Below are 20,196 nucleotides of genomic sequence, written 5' to 3' on the forward strand. Positions count from 1 at the left end.
TCCTGTTTCTAAACTGGTGCTTTAGCCATTGGACTATTGTTATAATTAGAAGATATGCCATTATTCCATTGAAATTCATCACACTCTCATTTAAAATTGCTACCTATATAATTGGCTCCGGGGTGGTAAAACACCCTGCTACTAAAAAAAAAAAAACCAAACCCTAAGATCCTAACCTTTGAAACCCCTCCTTCATGTCTGGAACAGAAAGACACATCAGCCGAGTTAAAAAAAATAACTAGGGTAAAGTAGAATTGGATGGCTGTGATTTAGCAAGTCGCAGGAAACCAGACTTTGCCTTAATATGCTTTGTAAATCAGATTGTCACATTATGTCATAATAATGTAAGTGATACGTCTGGGCTCAGGGTGCTATGTGAACCCAGCAACTGTTTTCTTACGCAGGTTTAGGTTTCAGTGTGTTATCCCCAGGACTGTCAAAAAAAAAATCAAGACAGGGTTGCAACTGTATGACTGAACCTAAATCATTTTTTTTTGGGGGGGGGGTTGCACTGTAACACAGATAAAAAGGGACAGGGCTTCAATCATGTGAGCACAACCCCATTTTTACTGTTTTGATACCCACCCCCCTTCTCAGATAACACTGGTTGTGTGCCTATTGCTTCATTCTTCTACTTTGGCTGCGACAAATACACGCAATTAGCTTGAAGTAAGCCCACTGAAAGCAACTGAAATTAAATTCTGAATATAAGATTACCCAGTTAAGAATTTTATATGATAAGGTTCAGGAATGTGATATTTGGGAGGGAAATTACGTAGTCCTCGACTTACAACCACAATTGAGCCCAGCATTTATTTTGCTAGGTTAAACATTTGTTAAGTGAATTCTGCCCCATTTCGCAACCTTGCTTGCCACAGTCGTATGTGAATCATTGCAGTTAAGTTAGTAACGTAGTTGTTAAATGAATCTGGCTCCTCCATTGCTGGGCAGAAGGTCGCACAAGGTGGTCACACGACCCCAGGACAATGCAACCCTCACGAATACATGCCAATTCCCAGGGTCTGAATTTTGATAACACGACCATGGGATGCTACAATGGTTATGAGTGTGAAAAATGGCCATGCCACTATTTTCAATGCCATTGTAACTTTGAATGATCACTAAATGAATGGTTGTAAGTCGAGGAGCTATGGTGGCTGGAGAATTCTGGGAGTTGAAGTCCACAAGTCTTAAAGTTGCCAGACTTCTGTTGCGAGTAGTTTTATAGTCTCCTAATTACCCTCTCAAAGAGCAAATTCCTGCATTAATAAACTTTTACTTTCAGGAAAGGAGATTGGAAGTCATTTCTTAAAGTATTGGGGGAATCTCTGATCCTCAAAGCAGGTATTCTAACTGGGACAAGAACAAAATTCAAAGGTCCCCAATTTCTCTGGGGATTCCTGGCATTAATTCTGGGAAAAGTAGAAAGCAGAGATCCCAACAGAAAGCAGGAACAGATTGAATTAAATCAGGTAGGCAGAGAATAAACGGGGTCTTCAGCAAGAATTACTAGGCAGCGACAAAAGGAAAGATTATAATATTTGTGGAGCTCAGCAGCACAGTCACAGGGGGGATAGATGAGAAACCCAAAACAAAGAAACACAATTAAAAACAATGCACCGTAAAGAGATCAGAGCTCTTTCAAAGTAAAAGAATGTGTCTGCTACATTCTGGGGAAGGGGAGGTGTAGAGGAGATGAAACATTTTGTGGGATCCATTGAAAGCTGTGCCATTTTCATCATAACTTAAAAACCTAGGAAGGTAGCAGCCATTCAAACTTGTAGAATTTATTATTATTATTAATAATAATTTTATAATTATGCCTTCTAGAGCAGCGGTGCCCAACCTTTCGGGCATCAGGGATCAGTTCTGTGGAGAGATGTTTTTCTACAGACCGGAGGGGTGTGTGGTTTTGTGTGCTGCCTGCATCCTGTTGGTTGGGGCTTTGCTTGTTTGCGTGGCCTGATTTCTGGCATGCCGCAGACCAGTGCTGGTCCATGGACCGGGAGTTGGAGACCCCTGTTTCTGAGAGGACGTGAGATGGCTCAGCAGTTAAAGAGGCTGAGCTTGTCAGGTGGAAAAAGCTGACAACCTAGGTTCAAGGCCTGAGTATCGCGTGATGGGGTGAGCTCCCATTACTTGCCCCAGCTCCTGCTCACCCAGTGGTTTGAAAGCATGCAAATGCAAGTAGATAAATAGGCACCAGTTTGGGGAGTGGGGGGGAGCACCTCGGCATGCAATCATGCTGGGCACAGGACTAGGGAAGCGTCTTTGGACAATGATGCAGAAATGCTACCAGTTTGGAGCGGTTTGCCTGAACCAGTAGTAAAAAATGCTACCTCTTCAGGCGAACTGGTATTTCCGACAATCAGCTGTGCCGCATGGTTTATATTAGCTAGAATGTTGATTTCCTGCTTTCTAGCTAATGTAAATCGTCTGTCACAGCAGATTCTCTTTCCCCCCCACCCCCCCGGCTGTTCTACTTACCTTTGCAGACTCCGAAAGTTTCAAAATGTTCCTTTTTTAGCACTGTGCGAGTGCGCAACGCGTGCATGTGCGCACACTCACCAAATCGGTAATACACTTCAGAGGATTTCACCGCTGCAATGATGGCTAGGAAATGGAGATGAGCACCACCCCATGACTGAATAGGGGAGATATTTTCCTTTTTAAAAAACCTGCCCTTAATTTTAAAAAAACAAAAAACAAGGCAAACATATGCTATACTCTTTCTTCCTCCTATTTTCCTCACAACAACCCTAGTGAGGTGAGTTGGGCAGAGAGAAAGTGATTGGCACAATCCCCCCAGTTGGCTTTCCTGCCTAAGGAGGGACTAGAACAGGCCTACCTAGTTGACTTTCATGTTTGGGCAGGACTAGAACTCCCAGTCTCCTGTTTTCTAGCCTGGTTTAACTGCTCCCCTTAGACAAAAAAGATGACCCAGACACATAGAAAGCAATCCCTGGCCCCTTTCCTGGGCTGGAGGAAGAGAGGTTAAAATGAAATGTCCACATAATATTTGATCAGTAGCCTAAGAAGAAGCAAACCTGGTCCGAGTTTTTGCTGTGTTTGACTAATAAGTGCTCAGCTAATGGATAACTAATGGAAAAAGCACTCAAAGCATCCCCCCTCCCCCCAAGAGGAAGATGGCTTTAAAATGACTCCACTCCTTTGATCACCAGATTTTCACCAATCGGCTGTCTCACCCATCATCTCTTTAATATACCAGAATTGTCACATTTCTGGCTCAACGCGCACAAATTCCAGGCTCCTTGCACACAAAATCCGACTTTTGTTTGAAATGGGTAAGAAGAGTACGCTAAGTTAGACAGGAATTATGGTAGCAAAGAAGATAAGCAATACAGGTAGTACTCAACTTGTAACCATTCATTTAGTGACTGTTCAAAATTACAATGGCACTGAAAAAAAGTGGTTTATGACTGTTTTTTTAATACTTAGAACTGTTGCATCATCCCTAAGGGCACATGAACATGATTTGGGCGCTTGGTAACTGGCATGTATTTATAACAGTTGCACTGTCCCAAGGTCATAGGATCATTTTGTAACCTTCCCAACCAGCTTCCAAAAATCAAAATCAATGTGGAGAGACAGATTTGCTTAATGATCACTTGATTCAATTAGCAACTGCAGGGATTTGCTTAACAACTGTGGCAAACATTTAACATCTGTCTTGATTAGCAATGAAACTTTGGACTCAAGTATGGTCATAAGTCAAGGACTATCTCTTCTGGACACTGAAGTGGCATGCTTTCTTCTTGCCAATAATAATAGTAATAATAATAATAATTCATTAAACATGAAACTCAGTCAACTGAACATTTTAAAATGCATCACAAATACCATTGACTGGTGCTAATGGTTGATATGGGTTGCTGCCAGCATCCTGGGTATCAACCAAATATCTTCTTAAAATATATGATATATATGATTTTTGCAGTTCCGCTGGTGTTCTTGAAGGAGGCTGCATTATTATTATTATTTGGTTAATCTTTAGTGAGATTCACAGCCTTTGGGGCTGGTTGGTAGCTCAACAGCTCGAGTCCCAACCAAAGACCTAGGAACTGTTAAGGTAACGTCAGAGGATATAAGCTGTAGCTGTTCCAAGTAGGGTGTTTTTTTTGTAGAGTCAAAATGTTCAAGTCCGATAAATTTTGAATTTCCAAATAGCGAGGTAGCTCTTTAGTTATTGCTCCAAGGGCTCCAATTACAATTGGGACAACACACGATTTCTTTTTCCACAATCGCTCAACTTCAATTTGCAAGTCCTGGTACTTTGTGATATTTTCTTCCTATTTATCTTCAATTTCTGCATCACCAGGTATTGCAATGTCAATGAACCATACTTTTTTCTTTTCAATTATTGTTATGTCAGGTGTGTTGTAGGCCAAGTGCCTGTCAGTCTGGATTCTGAAGTCCCACAAGATCTTGCCTTTCTCATTCTCAAAAACTTTCTCAACCTGATGGTCCCAGTGGTTTTTGCTGTACTCAAACCCAAACTTTTGGCACAATTTCCAGTGAATAATCTTAGCAACCCGGTCATGGCGTAGGTAGTCAGTTTGTGAAATTTTGTTGCACCCGCTGATCAAGTGGTCGACTGTCTCATCTTTCTCATTACAGAGGCACATTTGCTGGTGGTGGTAACATGTTGAATTTTTGCCTTCATGCAGTTTGTGGCTAAGGCTTGTTCTTGAGCTGCCAAAATAAAGCCTTCTGTTTCTTTTTTCAGTACTCCTGATCTTAACCAGTTCCAAGTTAGTTTTTGGTCAGCTTTGCCTTCAATACTTTTCAAGTATTGGCCATGCATAGCTTTAATTTTCCAATTTTCAGTTCGCTTCTCAATTACTTCTTTCTTATATTCAGCTTTTAACTTAGTTGTCTTCAAAAGGCCTCCTTCATTTACTTCCTTAATCATTGGTTCTTCACTTTTCTGGATGTAATTATTCAAGCTGTGTCTTTCTTCTTCCACAGTCTGCTTTACTTGTAGGAGTCCTCGACCACCCTCTGCTCTTGGTAGATATAATTGGTCAACATCACTTTTAGGATGCAAAGCATGATTCATTGTCATAAGTTTCCTTGTTTTTCTGTCCAAATTGTCCAACTCCATCTGGGTCCAGTCAATTATTCCTGTAGAGTATCGAATTACAGGTATTTATGGCTTTTATGATGTTTCCTCCACTCAGTTTGGACTTTAATATCTTGTGAATTCGTCGTATATACTTGGCTGAGGTTAATTCCCTGACTTTATTATGCATTAAGTCAGAGGCCTCTAAAATCCCCAAGTACTTCTAGCCTTCTTCTGGTTTTACTGCCTTTATCATTTCTTCATTCTCAAGTTGTATTCCATCATCTTCTAGGACCTTGCCTGCCTTGGTTGCCATTGTTGCACATTTGTCAATTCCAAACTGCATACCAATGTCTTGGCTAAATTCTTTTGTGCTTTCAATTAATACATTCAGTTCAGCTTTTGTTTTACCAAACAGCTTCAAATCAGCCACATACACCAAGTGTGAAATTTTCAGTCCTTTCTTTGCAAGTTCGTGTCCACAGTTCACCTTCTTCAAAATGGTTGTCAGTGGTAGCATTGAGAGTATAAAAAGTAGGGGTGAAAGGGAATCACCCTGGAAAATGCCTAGTTTAATTTCAACTTCACCCAGTTCTTCTCCATTAGCCATAAGCTTTGTTTTCCAGAGGTTCATTGAAGTTTCCATGAATTTTTGAATGTTGCTGCTGATGCCAAAGATTTTCAGGCATTTCTTGATCCAGCTGTGGGGAACTGAATCAAACGCTTTCTTATAGTCTATCCAAGCCATGAACAGCTTGGTTCGTCTTTTCTTTGAATTCTTTAGGATTAGCTTGTCAATCAGCAGTTGGTCCTTAGTTTCTCTTGAATTTTTGCAGCATCCTTTCTGTTCTACGGGAAGCGAGTGATTTCTTTCCAAGTATCCGTAAATTTGGTTTGCAATGATACCAGTAAGGAGATTGTATGTTGTTGGCAAACAGGTGATTGGCCTATAGTTTCCAGGGCCCTTTCCTTTTTATCTATCTATCTATCTATCTATCTATCTATCTATCTATCTATCTATCTATCTATCTATCTATCTATCATCTATCTATTATTATTATTATTATTATTATTATTATTATTATTATTATTATTATTATTATTGCATCAACAGAAGTGTATCACAGCGGCCAGTTGTTTCGCCGGATTTGGCATTAATTACTAGTCGGGCCCCACCCAGGGGCCTAGGACGTCGTAACGTATTTTCGTAATATGTGTGCGGATCCAAGCAGTGCAGCCTTTTGCATTTGACTGATGGTGATTTTGTCAATTTTTAACTGTTTTAAATGTAATTCCAGTGCTTTTGGAATAGCACCCAGTGTGCCGATTACCACTGGAATTACCACTGCTGGTTTGTGCCATAATCGTTGGATTTCAATTTTTAAGTCCTGGTATTTTGTGACTTTTTCATATTCCTTCTCGGCGACCCTGCTATCACCTGGTATTGCGATGTCTATTATTATTATTATTATTATTATTATTATTATTATTATTATTATTATTATTATTATTATTATTATTATTATTATTATTATTATTATTATTGCGGTGGTTCGGCTCCTACCTCTCCGGCAGGACGCAACGTGTGTTGGCAGGAGAGCAGAGGTCGACCCTAAGCCCCCTCATCTGTGGGGTGCCACAGGGGTCGGTCCTCTCGCCACTCCTGTTCAACACATACATGAAGCCGCTGGGTGAGATCATCCGTGGTTTTGGGGTGGGATACCACCTGTACGCTGATGATACTCAGCTGTACATTTCCACCCCGAACCACCCCAACGAGGCCGTCGAAGTGATGTCCCGGTGTGTGGAAGCCGTACGGGTCTGGATGGATGACAACCGACTCAGGCTCAACCCTTCCAAGACGGAGTGGCTGTGGGTTCCGGCTCCCCGGTTCAACCAGATAATTCCATCTCTGGCCATTGGGGGCATTCAACTTGCCCCCGTGGAGCGGGCGCGCAATTTGGGCGTCCTCCTGGATGCCAAGCTGTCCATGGATGAACATGTGACAGCTGTGGCCAGGGGGGCGTTCCATCAGGTTCGCCTGGTGCGCCAATTGCGCCCCCTATTGGACCGGGACGCTCTACGCACAGTCACCCATGCGCTGGTGACGTCTCGCCTGGACTACTGTAACGCTCTCTACATGGGGCTTCCCTTGAAATGCACTCGGAGACTACAGTTGGTCCAGAATGCGGCCGCGCGGGTGATTATGGGGAGCACCAGGTACTCCCACGTGACACCACACCTGCGCGAGCTGCACTGGCTTCCTGTGGTCTATCGAGTGCGTTTCAAGGTTTTGATTACGATCTTTAAAGCGCTCCATGGCTCAGGACCTAGTTACCTCCGGGACCGTATTCTGCCCCATACATCCCTACGACCTATTCGCTCGCACAGAGAGGGACTTCTCCAGGTGCCGTCCACTAGACAATGTCATGGGGCGGCGCCTAGGAGCAGAGCCTTCTCTGTGGCGGGCCCAGCCCTGTGGAATGACCTCCCCCCGGATATTAGGACCACTACAGACCTCCGCTCCTTCCGTGTTAAGCTCAAGACCCACCTTTTTCAAATATCTGGCCTGGCCCAACCATAACTTCGTTACGCTCCTGAGGGGTTTTTAATTCAGCAATTTTATTTAGGGGATTTTAAACTGTGTTTTAACTGTGTTTTTAGCTGTGTTTATTGTCTCTCACTTGCAGGTCTACTCTCCTCCATGCACAAATGTAATTGTCCTTGTTTTTTCGTATGTATGTGTGTCCTATGTGTATTTTATCTTTTTGACTGTACGCCGCCCCGAGTCCTTCGGGAGAGGGTTGCGGCTAATCAAATAAAATTTGATTTGATTTGATTTGATTTGAAATGTGAATTTTGCAAAATTCACAGTTTTGTAAAATTCACAGTTGGGGAGTATTTCTATTAAGTGGCACCAAAATGCCACAAAGATGGTGCAGGCTATCAAAGTAAGCTAGCTCTCCAGAACTAACTTAGTGATTGATTGATTGATTGATTGATTGATTGTTTGACTGACTGACTGACTGATTGCTGCACCAGGCAAGAATCCATAAAAAAGAAAGGAGGAGAAAGAAGGAAGAAACCCTAATGTTTTTCATCAGCACCTATGAAAATATGTGGGGGATGTTGTCTGAATGCATTTTTTTTAATTAAGTCAGAGTAGCAGGTGTCATGTTTCACCTAGCACTGAGAAGCAAGTAAACAGGATTCCCTGAATTTTAGGTGAATTTTTCTGTTCCTGAATGGTTTGAGCATCAATTACAATCAACCATCACTACTTCTTATGGGAGAAGAGCTGTATTACTCTGTGGTAGCAAAGAATCAGGAGTCTATTAGCACCTTTTTTCAACTAACACATTTCACTAAGAAGCTTTTGAGGAAAAAGTGCCATCAGCCTTCTGATTTGTTTTTTGTTTTTACCAACCACTAGCAAAGTATTCAGCTTACAAGTTTTATCTTGAGATCTACAAAACTCAAAGCTGTAAGATCCGCTTTTATTTTACACTGTTTTTTTCCCCCTTTCCACATGCCTTAATTTTTTCAATAACCTCCCAAGTGAAGATTTGTGGAGAATTCAAACACTTGCAGGCTCTTTGGAGTTGCTCTAACTGAGCTCAAAATAGTAAGGGTACAAGTAGTCCTTGAGCTACAACCACAACTGAGCCCAAAATTGCCACTGTTGAGTAAGACAGTTGTTAAGTGAGTCGTGTCCCATTTGACAACATATTTTGCCACAGTTGTTAGGTGAATAACCGCAGTTGTTTACCATGTTGGTAACACCGTTGTTAAGCGAATCCGGTTTCCCCATTGACTTTGCTTGTCAGAGGGTCGCGAAAGCGGATCACGTAAGCCCATGATGTGCAACTGTCATAAATATGAAATAGTTGCCAGGTATCTGAATTTTGATCAGATGACCATGGGGCTGCTGTAACCATTGTAAATGTGAAAACCAATCATGAGTCACTTTTTTTCAGTGCTGTTATAACTTCAAATGGTCACTAAACAAATGGTTATAAATTGAGGATTATCTATATTGTCAAATTGCAGATTTTTGGGAGGGGAGTGTATCAATTACAATTATCTTGCTTCCCACCTAACTTACGTGGGGCATTGTGATATGCCTGGTAGGAAGAAGGGCGGCATATAAATTGAATACATTTATAAATAAAACGAATGAATAAATGCAATTATTGGTTTGACAGGACTCCTAGGAAGTGTTCTCTGGTTCTATTGCTTTGGAATGCAGCTGAATGTGGACTTTTAGCACAGCTCTGAGATGGGTTTTGAGATAGTTCCCACGCAGTTTAGACTTCGACCTTGCAAGAGTACAGTGTATAGAACCAAGTCTTCAAAAAGAGGAAACTTCCTGCAACTCACTCATTCTCTCTCTCTCTCTCTCACTCTCCCTCCTCTCTCACTCTCGGCGGCTCTTAGGCTGCCTCATCTAACCCCTGTCTGATTCCGCAGCATTTTATGGCACGATGTCACGTTCTCTGATCCTCTCTTTGTTTATGTCCTCAGTGAAGATTATATTTCTTTTCTGGGACGGAAGCAGTTTAAAGTTAGGGGATGAAAAAAGCATTGGCTGCTGTTGCTGCATTCGGCCACTGCTCCACACTGGAAAGTTTGACTTGCTACTCCATTAACACCAGGTACTCTTTTCCTGATCTGCCATTCATTCCGAAGCAGGAGAGCTCAACCCTAAACAATCATGAGGCTTAACAGAGAAATTCTTCCCGGCATTAACACTTTCTAAATTTATTATTTAGATCCTTTTTTCCACTCACTGTGAAAATGGACTAATTCTGATTGATTTTTCTTTATCGTTAGATTAATTAATGCTACATAGTTAGGACTGCAGAAAAAAAAACACTCACAAACAACCTACCGTCTATTGAGGACCTCTATAATGCACAAGCCAGAAAGAAATATTTATGAAAATATAGCTATGAAAATATTTACAGACCCCTCGCATCCAGGACATAAACTCCTCCCCTCAAGATTACGTTACAGGGCATTTGCACACCAAAACAACTAGACCCAGAGACATTTTTTTTCTCTCCCATATTATCACTCTGCTAAACAACTAATTCCCACAACACTGTCTTATGTCCTAGGATATTGAACCATGTAGTAAGGCTGTATTACTATTATCCTTCCCATCTTTCCTATTACTTATTCCTTTAGCATCTTATGTCTATCACACTGCTTTTATTCACCATCTTATGATTGTCACTGAGTGTTCTATATTATGATTAAATCTTAGGATTATGATCATGATTATCACTTGTTGCTTGTATATATCATGAGAACTTTTGCGCCGGAGACAAATTCCTTGTGTGTCCAATCATGCCAATAAAGAAGATTCTATTACAGTGTTGGCGAACCTTTTTGGCATCGAGTGCCGAAATGGGAGCACACGCGTGGGGTAGCACCAGTAACTGGAAGAGCAGCTCCATGGCACGCACAAGCAGGAGTGCCGGAAACTGGAAGAACAGTTCCCTTGGCACGCATGCACGTGCGGGGAAGCTGAGCTTCCTGTTTCCTGGTCTTCTGGTTCTGGCACATATGCGCATGCGAAGCCCAGCTGGCTGGCGTGCATGCACGTGCTGGAAACCGGAAGCTCAGCTTCCCTGTGTGCGCATGCACACCAGGGAGCTGCTCTTCCAGTTTCCGGTGCTGCCGCGCATGCAAAAACCAGCTGGCCAGATCGCATGTGCGCTCTGGAACCCATAAAAGCAACAGGCGATGGCTGGCATGCTCGGAGAGATGGCTCTGTGTGCCACTTCCGGCATGTGTACCATAGGTTCGCCATCACAGTTCTATTCTATTCCATTCCATTCCACATTCTATTCTATTCCATTCCCATGCGTATTGTGGCATGCAACCCAACCATCCCCAGTGGCTAGTTTTACTTCATGCAGTTTCAAACGTGAGCTAGCTAATGGCATGCAGAAAGTTCCGGCATCACCATTACCTCTTGCTGGTCTGCTAGTGGAAGAACCACCTCTGATTTTGACAGCTTGTCCATCTGCAACTCACTTAACTCTTCACAAAACTCAGAAGTCTGGCTTTCGATGGCTGTGCTTGTGTAGCGTTGCTCCTTCAGTTGTTTGTCCTGGCAGAAAAAACCCTAAATGTATTTATTTCCTCCATTTTCTTTCGCAGCATGAGAGCTGCTTTTTTTAAGTGGATTGTGCACCCAGTGCACTGAGAGAGAGAGAGAAAACCAGCCTCCAATATATTCAACAAAAGTCACACTTTAAGCAAATCACGGAAAGGAAAGAAACAATATAGGTAATCCACGACTTATGACAACAATTGCGCCTTTCTAAGGAAGGTAGAGTACGTAATTTCTGATTTACTGATTGGATCCAGGACAGCTTGAAACAGATCTATGCTAATTTCTTCAGAGGAGCTTCTTAATTCTCACAGCGAGGTGACTTTTGGTTCAGGCAATCCTCATTTAATGACCCTCATAGCAGGGGTGAAATCCTCCCAGTTGGCCGAACTGGTAGGGACGATTGTCCTTGGTTCTGCGAACAGGTAGTTTAAAAAAAGCTTCCAAGGATCACGCAGCTTACAGCTCAGCTACATGATTGTTGGAAACTTCCCCCCCCCCCCAACTTTTTAAAGCATTTGTTCCTGCTGCTTGGGGCAAATAGGCAGGAAAAAAATGCTTTAAAAAGTGTGTGTGTGTGGGAATCTTCTCACAATTGCGTGGATTAGCTGTGAGCCACACAATCCTCAGAAGCTTTCCCCCCCCCCCTCAAACCAGCAGGAAAAAAATTCTTTAAAAAATGAAAAAAAGTTGGCGACGCCCACCCAGTCATATGACACCCCCCCACCAAGCCACACCCACAGAAGCAGTGGAAAAAAATTAGATTTCACCACTACCTCAAGGGGACTTGCAGCTCCATCACTGTTGAGGTCTATCTGTACAGGTTTGGTGGAAAACCAATACTTCTTCCATCTCGAATTACTGTTCTCTTACCAAAAGAAACATGAAGAGATACTCCTGGCTTATAATTTTCATCAAGAGGGTCATAAGTAGGGGTGAGATCTACCGGTTTGCACCGGTTTGTGTGAACCGGTTCGCTCTGATGATCAGGTGGGCTGCCTGCCCACCCCTGCTCCTTACTGACCTGTATCTTCTCAGCTGATTCAAGTGGCAGAGCAAATTGCCACACCTCGGCTGTGTTACTCCCCAGCAATAATGCGGAAGTTAAGTTTTCTTAAAAGTGTGCATTCGCACAAAGCGCTTGATCACCAAACCGGTTGTTAAACCGGCAGGATCCCACCACTGGTCATAAGGAGGTATTTTGAAGCAGAACTGGCTTATTAAATAGTATCTTCATCCTTTCGTAGTTCATTCCTCTTGCTTTGTGGGAAATGCTTGATTAATATGTTGCTTGTACTTTGAAACTAGGGAAGTCACTACCTACTGTTCTGAATCACAACGTAGTTATTCCCCCCCTCCATTTTTTTTTTTTTTTTTGCAAATCTGGCTTGATGGTATAGTTCCCTCTCAGTAGGAAATGGAACAAAGAAACAAAAAAGTCTGATTCCAAACTGAACAGTAAAGATTAAAAAGAATATATATCCATGTAAGTATTCTCAGTCTTTCTAGCTCCCATTAACCACCCCTATTGAAAAGCTGCTTTGATTTCACAGTAAATTAATTTAAAATTAAATACCGACTTCCTGCTGCAGAGGACATGGCGCTCCATGTATACTTTAATTTATAATAAATTTCATTTTTCATGCTTCTAGCTGTACCCTGTCCTTAAGAAAGTGCTCCATGTAATTATAGGCCATGATTTTAAATCAATTCTCTGCAGGCCAATGGATCAATTTATAGTCAGGAGAGTAAATATTTGGTCACCACCGGAAACAAACTACAATGTACAAAGAAATAAACCGTATGCAATTCAGTATGAGAAATCTGTCGTATCATTTTCCCTCCCCCCCCCCACTTCTCCTTATTTCTTGGGCAGTTTGGAATTTCTTCCTGTTCAACCCAAATAACAATCATAATCCAAATAATTCCATTCATCCATTTTTTACATTAATTGGGTCAAATTTTATAACTACCAACAAAGAAATAATGGGAGAGTAGTATAGATCTATTTCAAGCTATTTAGCTCTCGTCAGCTAGTCATACCCTTCTGGGATTCAAACTCAGGCTCGAATCCCGGAAGGATATGGTTAGCTAATGAGAGCTAAATAGCTTGAAATAGATCTATACTAGTCTCCCGTTATTTCTTTGTCGGTAGATATAAAATCTAACACAAAAATGGTTTGTTGCAAAACTGCCTGCAAAGGGTCCTGGATTGGAGCTAAAAGGCGAAAACTGAAGCAGTCTGTTCCATCCCATATTTGGGTTGACCAGGTTGCCCTGATAAAATTGATTAATTTTATTAATTAATTTCTTCATTAATTGGGTCATTACATGAAATATTGTACAGGTAGTCCTCGACTTACGATTACAATTGAGCCCTAAATTTCTATTGCTAAGCAAGACAGTTGTTAATTGAGTTTTCTTCTATTTTATGTCCTTTCTTGCCACATGTTAAGTGAATCACTGCAGTTGTTAAATTAGTAATATGGTTGTTAAGTGAATCTGACTTTGCTTGTCAGAAAGTTGCAAAAGGTGATCAAACGGGACATGACCCTGGACATAGCAACAGGCATAAGTATGAACCAATCATCAAGTGTCTGAATGTAAATCACGTGACCAAGGGGATGCTGCAATGGTCATAAGTGTGAAAAAAGGTCGTAAGTCACTTTTTTCAGTGCTGTTGTAGCTTTGAACAGTCCCTAAATAAACTGTTGTAAGTCAAGGACTACCTGTCAAATGAAGCAGCCTGTCTTGAGGTTCCTTAAGACACATAAGAAGTTCAGTAAGAAACACCAAGACAAGCTGAAAAGTTTTGGTTGGGAGCAAAATGGTCTTGCTCAGAATTTGTTCTTCTGTTTTTTCTGACAGTTAATTTTAGACCCTGTCTGAAGTTACATCTTGAGTGGAGGAGGCAAAAGAGAGAGAGAGAGAGAGAGAGAGAGAAAGCCTCTTCCTGCTAAAAAAATAATTTTAAAAATTTCTATAAAATGAGGAATATCCTTGCACGGGAAGTGTAGGCCATGGAAAATAGGAAAGACAGTTGCAAAAGTTTGACCCATGGAAATTTAAATAATTAATTTGCAGTCGAAGTCTCCCTCGAGTTGAATTCAGCATCTGGATATTTTATACAGTACAGGTAGTCCTTGATTTGCAACATGATATTAATGTTGACTTACAACAGTTCATTTAATGACTGTTCGAAGTTACAATGGCACTGAAAAAAAAGTGTCTTATGACCATTTTTCACACTTACAAACATTGCACCATCCCCATCACCATGTGATCAAAATTCAGAAGCTTGGTTGACTCATATTTATGATGTCTGCCGTGTCCCGGGGTTACATGATCACATTTTGGGATCTTCTGACAAGCAAAGTCAATAAGAAAGCCATATTCACTTAACAGCCATGTTACTTAACAGCTGCAGCAAGAAAGGTCATAAAATTAACCTAACAACTATCTTGTTTAGCAATCAAAAAGTTAGGCTCAATTGTGGCCATATGTCAAGGACTACCTGTAATGTCTTCTCTAGTCTCTATTTAGCTTTTCAAGATAGGCTAAGACTAGTTCCTTGCTGTTGCTTGTTGAGTCCTTCCCCCTTGGTACAACCCAACTCACAGAGATGTTTTGGGGGGGAAACAGGGAATGTCTCACACACACTGCTTCACCTTCTTGCAGAAAGAAAAGATAACTAATCAATAAATTAGCATTTTCTCCATTTGAAATGATGGAGCAGAACCTTAATCATGCTGGCTTAAATACAAATGCATGCCTCTTTGCACATCTGCACCTTATTTTTCCACGTTTCATCAGAAAATACAGGTAGTGCTCGACTTACGACTACAATTGACCCTCAAATTTCTGTTCTTAAATTAGACATTTTTAAAGTGAGTTTTGCCCCATTTTATGACATTTCTTGTTACAGCTGCTAAATGAATCACTGCAGTTGTTAGGTTAATAACATAGTTGTTAAGTGAATCTGGCTTTCCCATCGAGTTTGCCTGTCAGAAGTTTGCAAAAGATGATCACATGACTCTTGGACATTGTGACCATCACAAATATAAGCCAGTTGCCAAGTGTCTGAATTTTGATCACATGACCAAGGGGATGCTGCAAAGGTCGTAACTATGAAAAACCTTTGTCAGTCACTTTTTTTCAGTGCTGTTGTAACTTTGAACGGTCACTAAATGAACTGTTGCAAGTCAAGGATTCCCTGTAAAGGAAACCACCAGTTTAGTTATTTCAGTGGCACGATCATAATGCCCTGGAACTCAAAAGGGAAATCAAGAAGGACATGCTCCACCTCTGCATTTGTATACTACGTGAATAATTCTTTTCAGATAAGACTACAGGGAGTCCTCAACTTACAACAATTTGTTTAGTGAGAATTCAAAGCTACAACAGCACTGAGGAAAGTGACTTAAGACCATTTTCACTCTTATGTCCATTGCAGCATCCCGGTGGTCACGTGATTGACACTCAAATGCTTGACAACTGGTTCATATTTATGACGGTTGCAGTGTCCTTGGGTCACGTGATCCCCTTTTGCGACCTTCTGACAAGCAAAGTCAATGGGGAAGCCAGAATCAGTTAATAACAACTCACCACCTTAAGAACTGCAGTGATTCACTTGTGGCAAGAAAAGTCGTAAAACGGAGCAAAACTCACTTAACAAATTTCTCACTTAGCAACATAAATTCTGGGCTCAGTTGTGGTAAGTCAGGGACTATCTACATGAACATAATTTAGAAATAGGATGTCACAGGTTATTCTTATTTTTTTAAATTTTGGTAACATCCTTCAGTTCATGCAACTTAACTCCCTGATTATATGACTGTTGAGGACAAAGCTAAAGCCAAGGAAATCTCTCCCTCCCTCCCTCCCTCCCCCCCCTCTCTCTGTGGTGTCTGTGTGTTTGTGTGCGTGTGCGTGTTAAAATTACTTTCCTCTCAATGCTAAACAATTACTTATTTTTGCTGCAAAATAGCAGTTATTGCTAATGCAGAACTCCAGTGTGGGAGGTTTATGTAATCTGCCTGTGCTTGATGCCAAGTGCTGTGTTGCCAAGGCAGTATTCATTATAACAATATTTATTGAATCAATGTTTCCCTTAATTTAAAAAATACAAATCATGATGTGAGACAAATAATTAGGCAGCTACATAAAGAAAATGGGGTTGGAACGGAGTTGCTATTTGTCCGGTGCTTTAAGATACAGGAACTTAAATGAACAGTCCTATAAACTTATATAAATGATAAACGAAAATATTCAGAAGAAAGTTCTACTGAGTTCAATGGATTTTGCCTCCAAAATTAGTAGCTTAAACTAGGCCATAATGAGCTATTTTTTCCTACAATCTACAATTGAACAGCACTATCCTTGCAAAGAGAAAGCTAGTATCTCAGGGAATGGAGCTTAGAAACCTTCTTCAACATGTGCAGGCAGCCCTCGACTTATGACCACAATTGAGCCCAAAATTTCCATTGCTAAGTGAGAAAGTTTTTAAATGAATTTTGCCCCTTTTTATGATCTTTCTTGCCATAGTTTTTAATTGCCGTTGTTAAGTTAGTAACATAGTTGTTAAGTAAATCTGGGTTCTCCATTGACTTTGTTAGAAGGACACAAAAGGAATCACCTCACCCAGGGACACTGCAACTGTCATAAATATGAGATGGTTGCCAAGCGTCTGATTTTTGATTATGTGAGCATAGGAATGCTGCAGCAGTCGTAAGTATGAAAAACTTACATAAACCACTTTTTTTCAGTGTCTTTGTAATTTTTAACAGTTAATAAATGAACTATTGTAAGTCGAGGACTACCTTGTATTCAGGGAACTATTTAAAAAAAATTAAGAATAGCATCCCGTTACATGAGATCACATTTCTGAAATGGTGGAGCCAAAACATATTCATTTTTTCAGCTAGAATCCAGAGTGTGACACTTCAGCCAAGGTTTAACATTCAGCTATTTAAGGAACCATTATGCAGTCCTTCTAGGATTATAAGAAAGTTCACCATTCAATATTGTTCTCTTCATCAAGACCAGCTCCCTGATATACAGGTCATCCTTGACTTGTTTGTTTAAAATTCAAAATTACAACATCACTGAAAAACCTGACATGACAATCTTTTTCACATTTACAAGTGTTGCAGTATCCCCATGGTCGTGTGATCAAAATTCGGATACTTGGCAACTGGTCCATATTTATGACGGTTGCAGTGTCCTGGGGTCACATGTTCAATACCTTTTGTGAACTTCTGATAAGCAAAATCAATGGGGAAGCCAGATGCGCTTAATAACTGGGTTACTAGCAATAGCAATAGCACTTAGACTTACATACCTCTTCACAGTGCTTTACCGCCCTCTCTAAGCAGTTTACAAAGTCAGCCTATTGGGTTGACCCAACAATCTGGGTTCTCATTTTACTGACATCGGAAGGATGAAAGGCTGAGTCAACCTTGAGCTTGGTGAGATTTGAACTGCCAAATTGCAGGCAGCTGGCAGCCAGAAGTAGCCTGCAGTGCTGCACTCTAACCACTGCGCCACCGAGGCTACTAACTTAACAACTGCAATGATTCACTTAAAAATTGTGGCAAGAAAGGTAATAAAATGGGGCAAATTCACTCAACAAATATCTCAATGGAAAGTTTGGGCTCAATTGTCATAAATCAACGTGTCAGGCCTGTAGTTATATTCTTTTTAGGATCTTTGGCCTGCCAGACTTTCTTATAATTTTCTATGTGTTTGATTAGTGTAGTAGTTGGGAGGGGGGAATAGAAAGGAGTAGGATTGTGGAATGTATTGTTGTCATTCTTTTATAGAAGCTCAAGGTCATTTTTTGTCTCCGCACCTCGACACCTGACCGGAAGCAGAGGGGTGTAGATGCCAGCGTGGAAGATGATGATTGGAACATGTGATGGATTTCTGGGTGTGGGGATAGATCATGAACTTTCAACTGAGTGGAATTCCAGGAAGAACATTAGAGTTGGAATTCCATAGACGTGCTAACTTGCCTGTATGATTAAAAGGGAACTTTAAGGATGATTTTGCCTTGGTTTCTGATGATTTCATACATGGTATTTAGAACGCTGACACAATGGCTACCTGCATACTACTACCTGGGTTCATGTGGATGACTAAGATATTATTTGTTTAGTCAGTTATAAAGTTATCATAGTAAGTTCAGATAGCACATTAAGCCAACAATAACGGTTTCCAAACTACAAGTTTGAATTCACAAGCTTCCTAGACCCAAATCAAACCAATTGCATTACCTTTTCCCCAATTCTGGCCAATGATTTCTGCCTCTTCCAACGCTCATTAAAGGACTGGAGGTTGGAGTTGCAGATTGAGTAGCTCAATGCAGATTGATGCCCACTAGCACTTTCTTAATCTAGCTACATTCAGTTTACAATTGAATTATCATCTACAGCAGATGGCAAGGTAGGCTTGTTTTATCTGGTTGGGGAAGTAAAAGAAGGCAATGCAGTTGTTACTGCACAGAAAGAAAATGAGAGAAGGACATACAGATAGTCCTCGAGTTAAAACCGTTAATTTAGCGGCCATCCAAAGTTACAACCCCACTAAAAAAAAAAGGCGACCTATGGCCTCTTTACCCACCGTCACAGCTTCCCCATGGCCACGTGATCAAAATTCAGATACTTGGTCCTCACCCTTACGACTGGTGCAGTTTTCCTGTATTCATGTGATTATCATTTGGTTGCTTGGCAACCCCCATGTATTTACAATGGCCGTAGCATCTTGGCAATCATGTCATCCCCATGTGTGACCTTCCCAGCTGATTTCCCACAAAGACAGATTTGCTTAATGACCTCATGACTTACTTAACTGCACTGACTAACTTAACAACCGTGGCAAAAAGAGGTTGTAAAATTGGGCCTGACTCACTTAACAACCACCTTGCTTAGCAATGGCAATTCTGGTCCCCGTTCGTAGTCGTACTTCGAGGACTACCTATAGACGAGGCAAAGTCTTTCCACTCTTTATATTCCTCCTGTCCCTTTATACATATGATAAGTTTTGAAAATGGATTGCATTTTCATATAATTATACGGTAGATAATACATTTTATTCCTTACTAAAGTACTTTAGCTCATCCTCTATCAAGGATAAAATCCATTTTAAAAAAATTGCGTGCCAAAAAAAAAAAGCTGCTATCATCATTGTGGGAAGAAAAAAAACTCCCTGTTGGCCTTCAGCATCCACACCAGTCGCCCACCTGAACTATCATTGACCTGCCAGTGAACTCCAGACAATAAAGCAAAGGACCCCTTAAGCCTTCCTGCTAATTCTGATAACTGGTCTGAAACTGACTAAGTGCCTCTTGCTACAGAGAATTGGCCAATATTGGCAACTTAATTAAAACTAAGGAAAATCCCCTGAAGATATAACTGTCCAGAGTTATTGATTGAGACAGGCGGCTATAAAAACTGATTAAATAAATAAAAGATATGAAAATCCCTCACACTCACAATAGGCTTCCCCTAATCTAAAACCATCAACCAAGGTCATCCGTTTGACTTACAAAAAAAGGTAAATATTGCAAAAACTTGCAAGGGAAAAAGTTGCATTTCCTCCCTGCCATAGCGAACACACTTCCCAGGAAGTGGGGCTTGGTTCATGAGTTTCCTAAAACAAACTATCTGCACATGTAACCAACTTTTTCTTTTAATTCATGGCCATCTTCTACTAAAGAGGAATAAACCTCCCCTCCCCTTCAGGAAACAGTATTGCGCTCTTTGCTCTTCTACTTCTTCACTACTGTGGGTGTTTCCCCCCTTTTCTTCTCTAACTCTGTCAGCCTCTGCTTTGCTGCTTGCTTTCGGCTGCCATTGAAATGGGGAGGGGGGGAATTCAAGAATTTGATTTTTGTTTAACTTGGAATATGAAAAAGATACAAAAAGAAACAAAGAAAATTGTTACAACAGAGGGAAAGAAAAACGCTGCTGCTGGGAGGCTGGAGGTTTGT

General features: G+C 41.0%; 1 protein-coding gene across 1 annotated transcript in view; it reads right to left on the reverse strand.

Moving 5' to 3' along the window:
• LOC309401147 (sodium channel protein type 5 subunit alpha-like) overlaps nucleotides 1-20,196 on the reverse strand; it is a 372,397-nt gene that overhangs the window by 69,528 nt on the left and 282,673 nt on the right. The window contains 1 exon segment of the mRNA XM_081970165.1: nucleotides 11,064-11,204. Within this exon segment, the coding sequence (XP_081826291.1) occupies nucleotides 11,064-11,204 (141 nt within the window).

The sequence above is a fragment of the Natrix helvetica genome (genome assembly GCF_964273705.1).
Source record: "Natrix helvetica genome assembly, chromosome: Z".
Classification (NCBI taxonomy): domain Eukaryota; kingdom Metazoa; phylum Chordata; class Lepidosauria; order Squamata; family Natricidae; genus Natrix; species Natrix helvetica.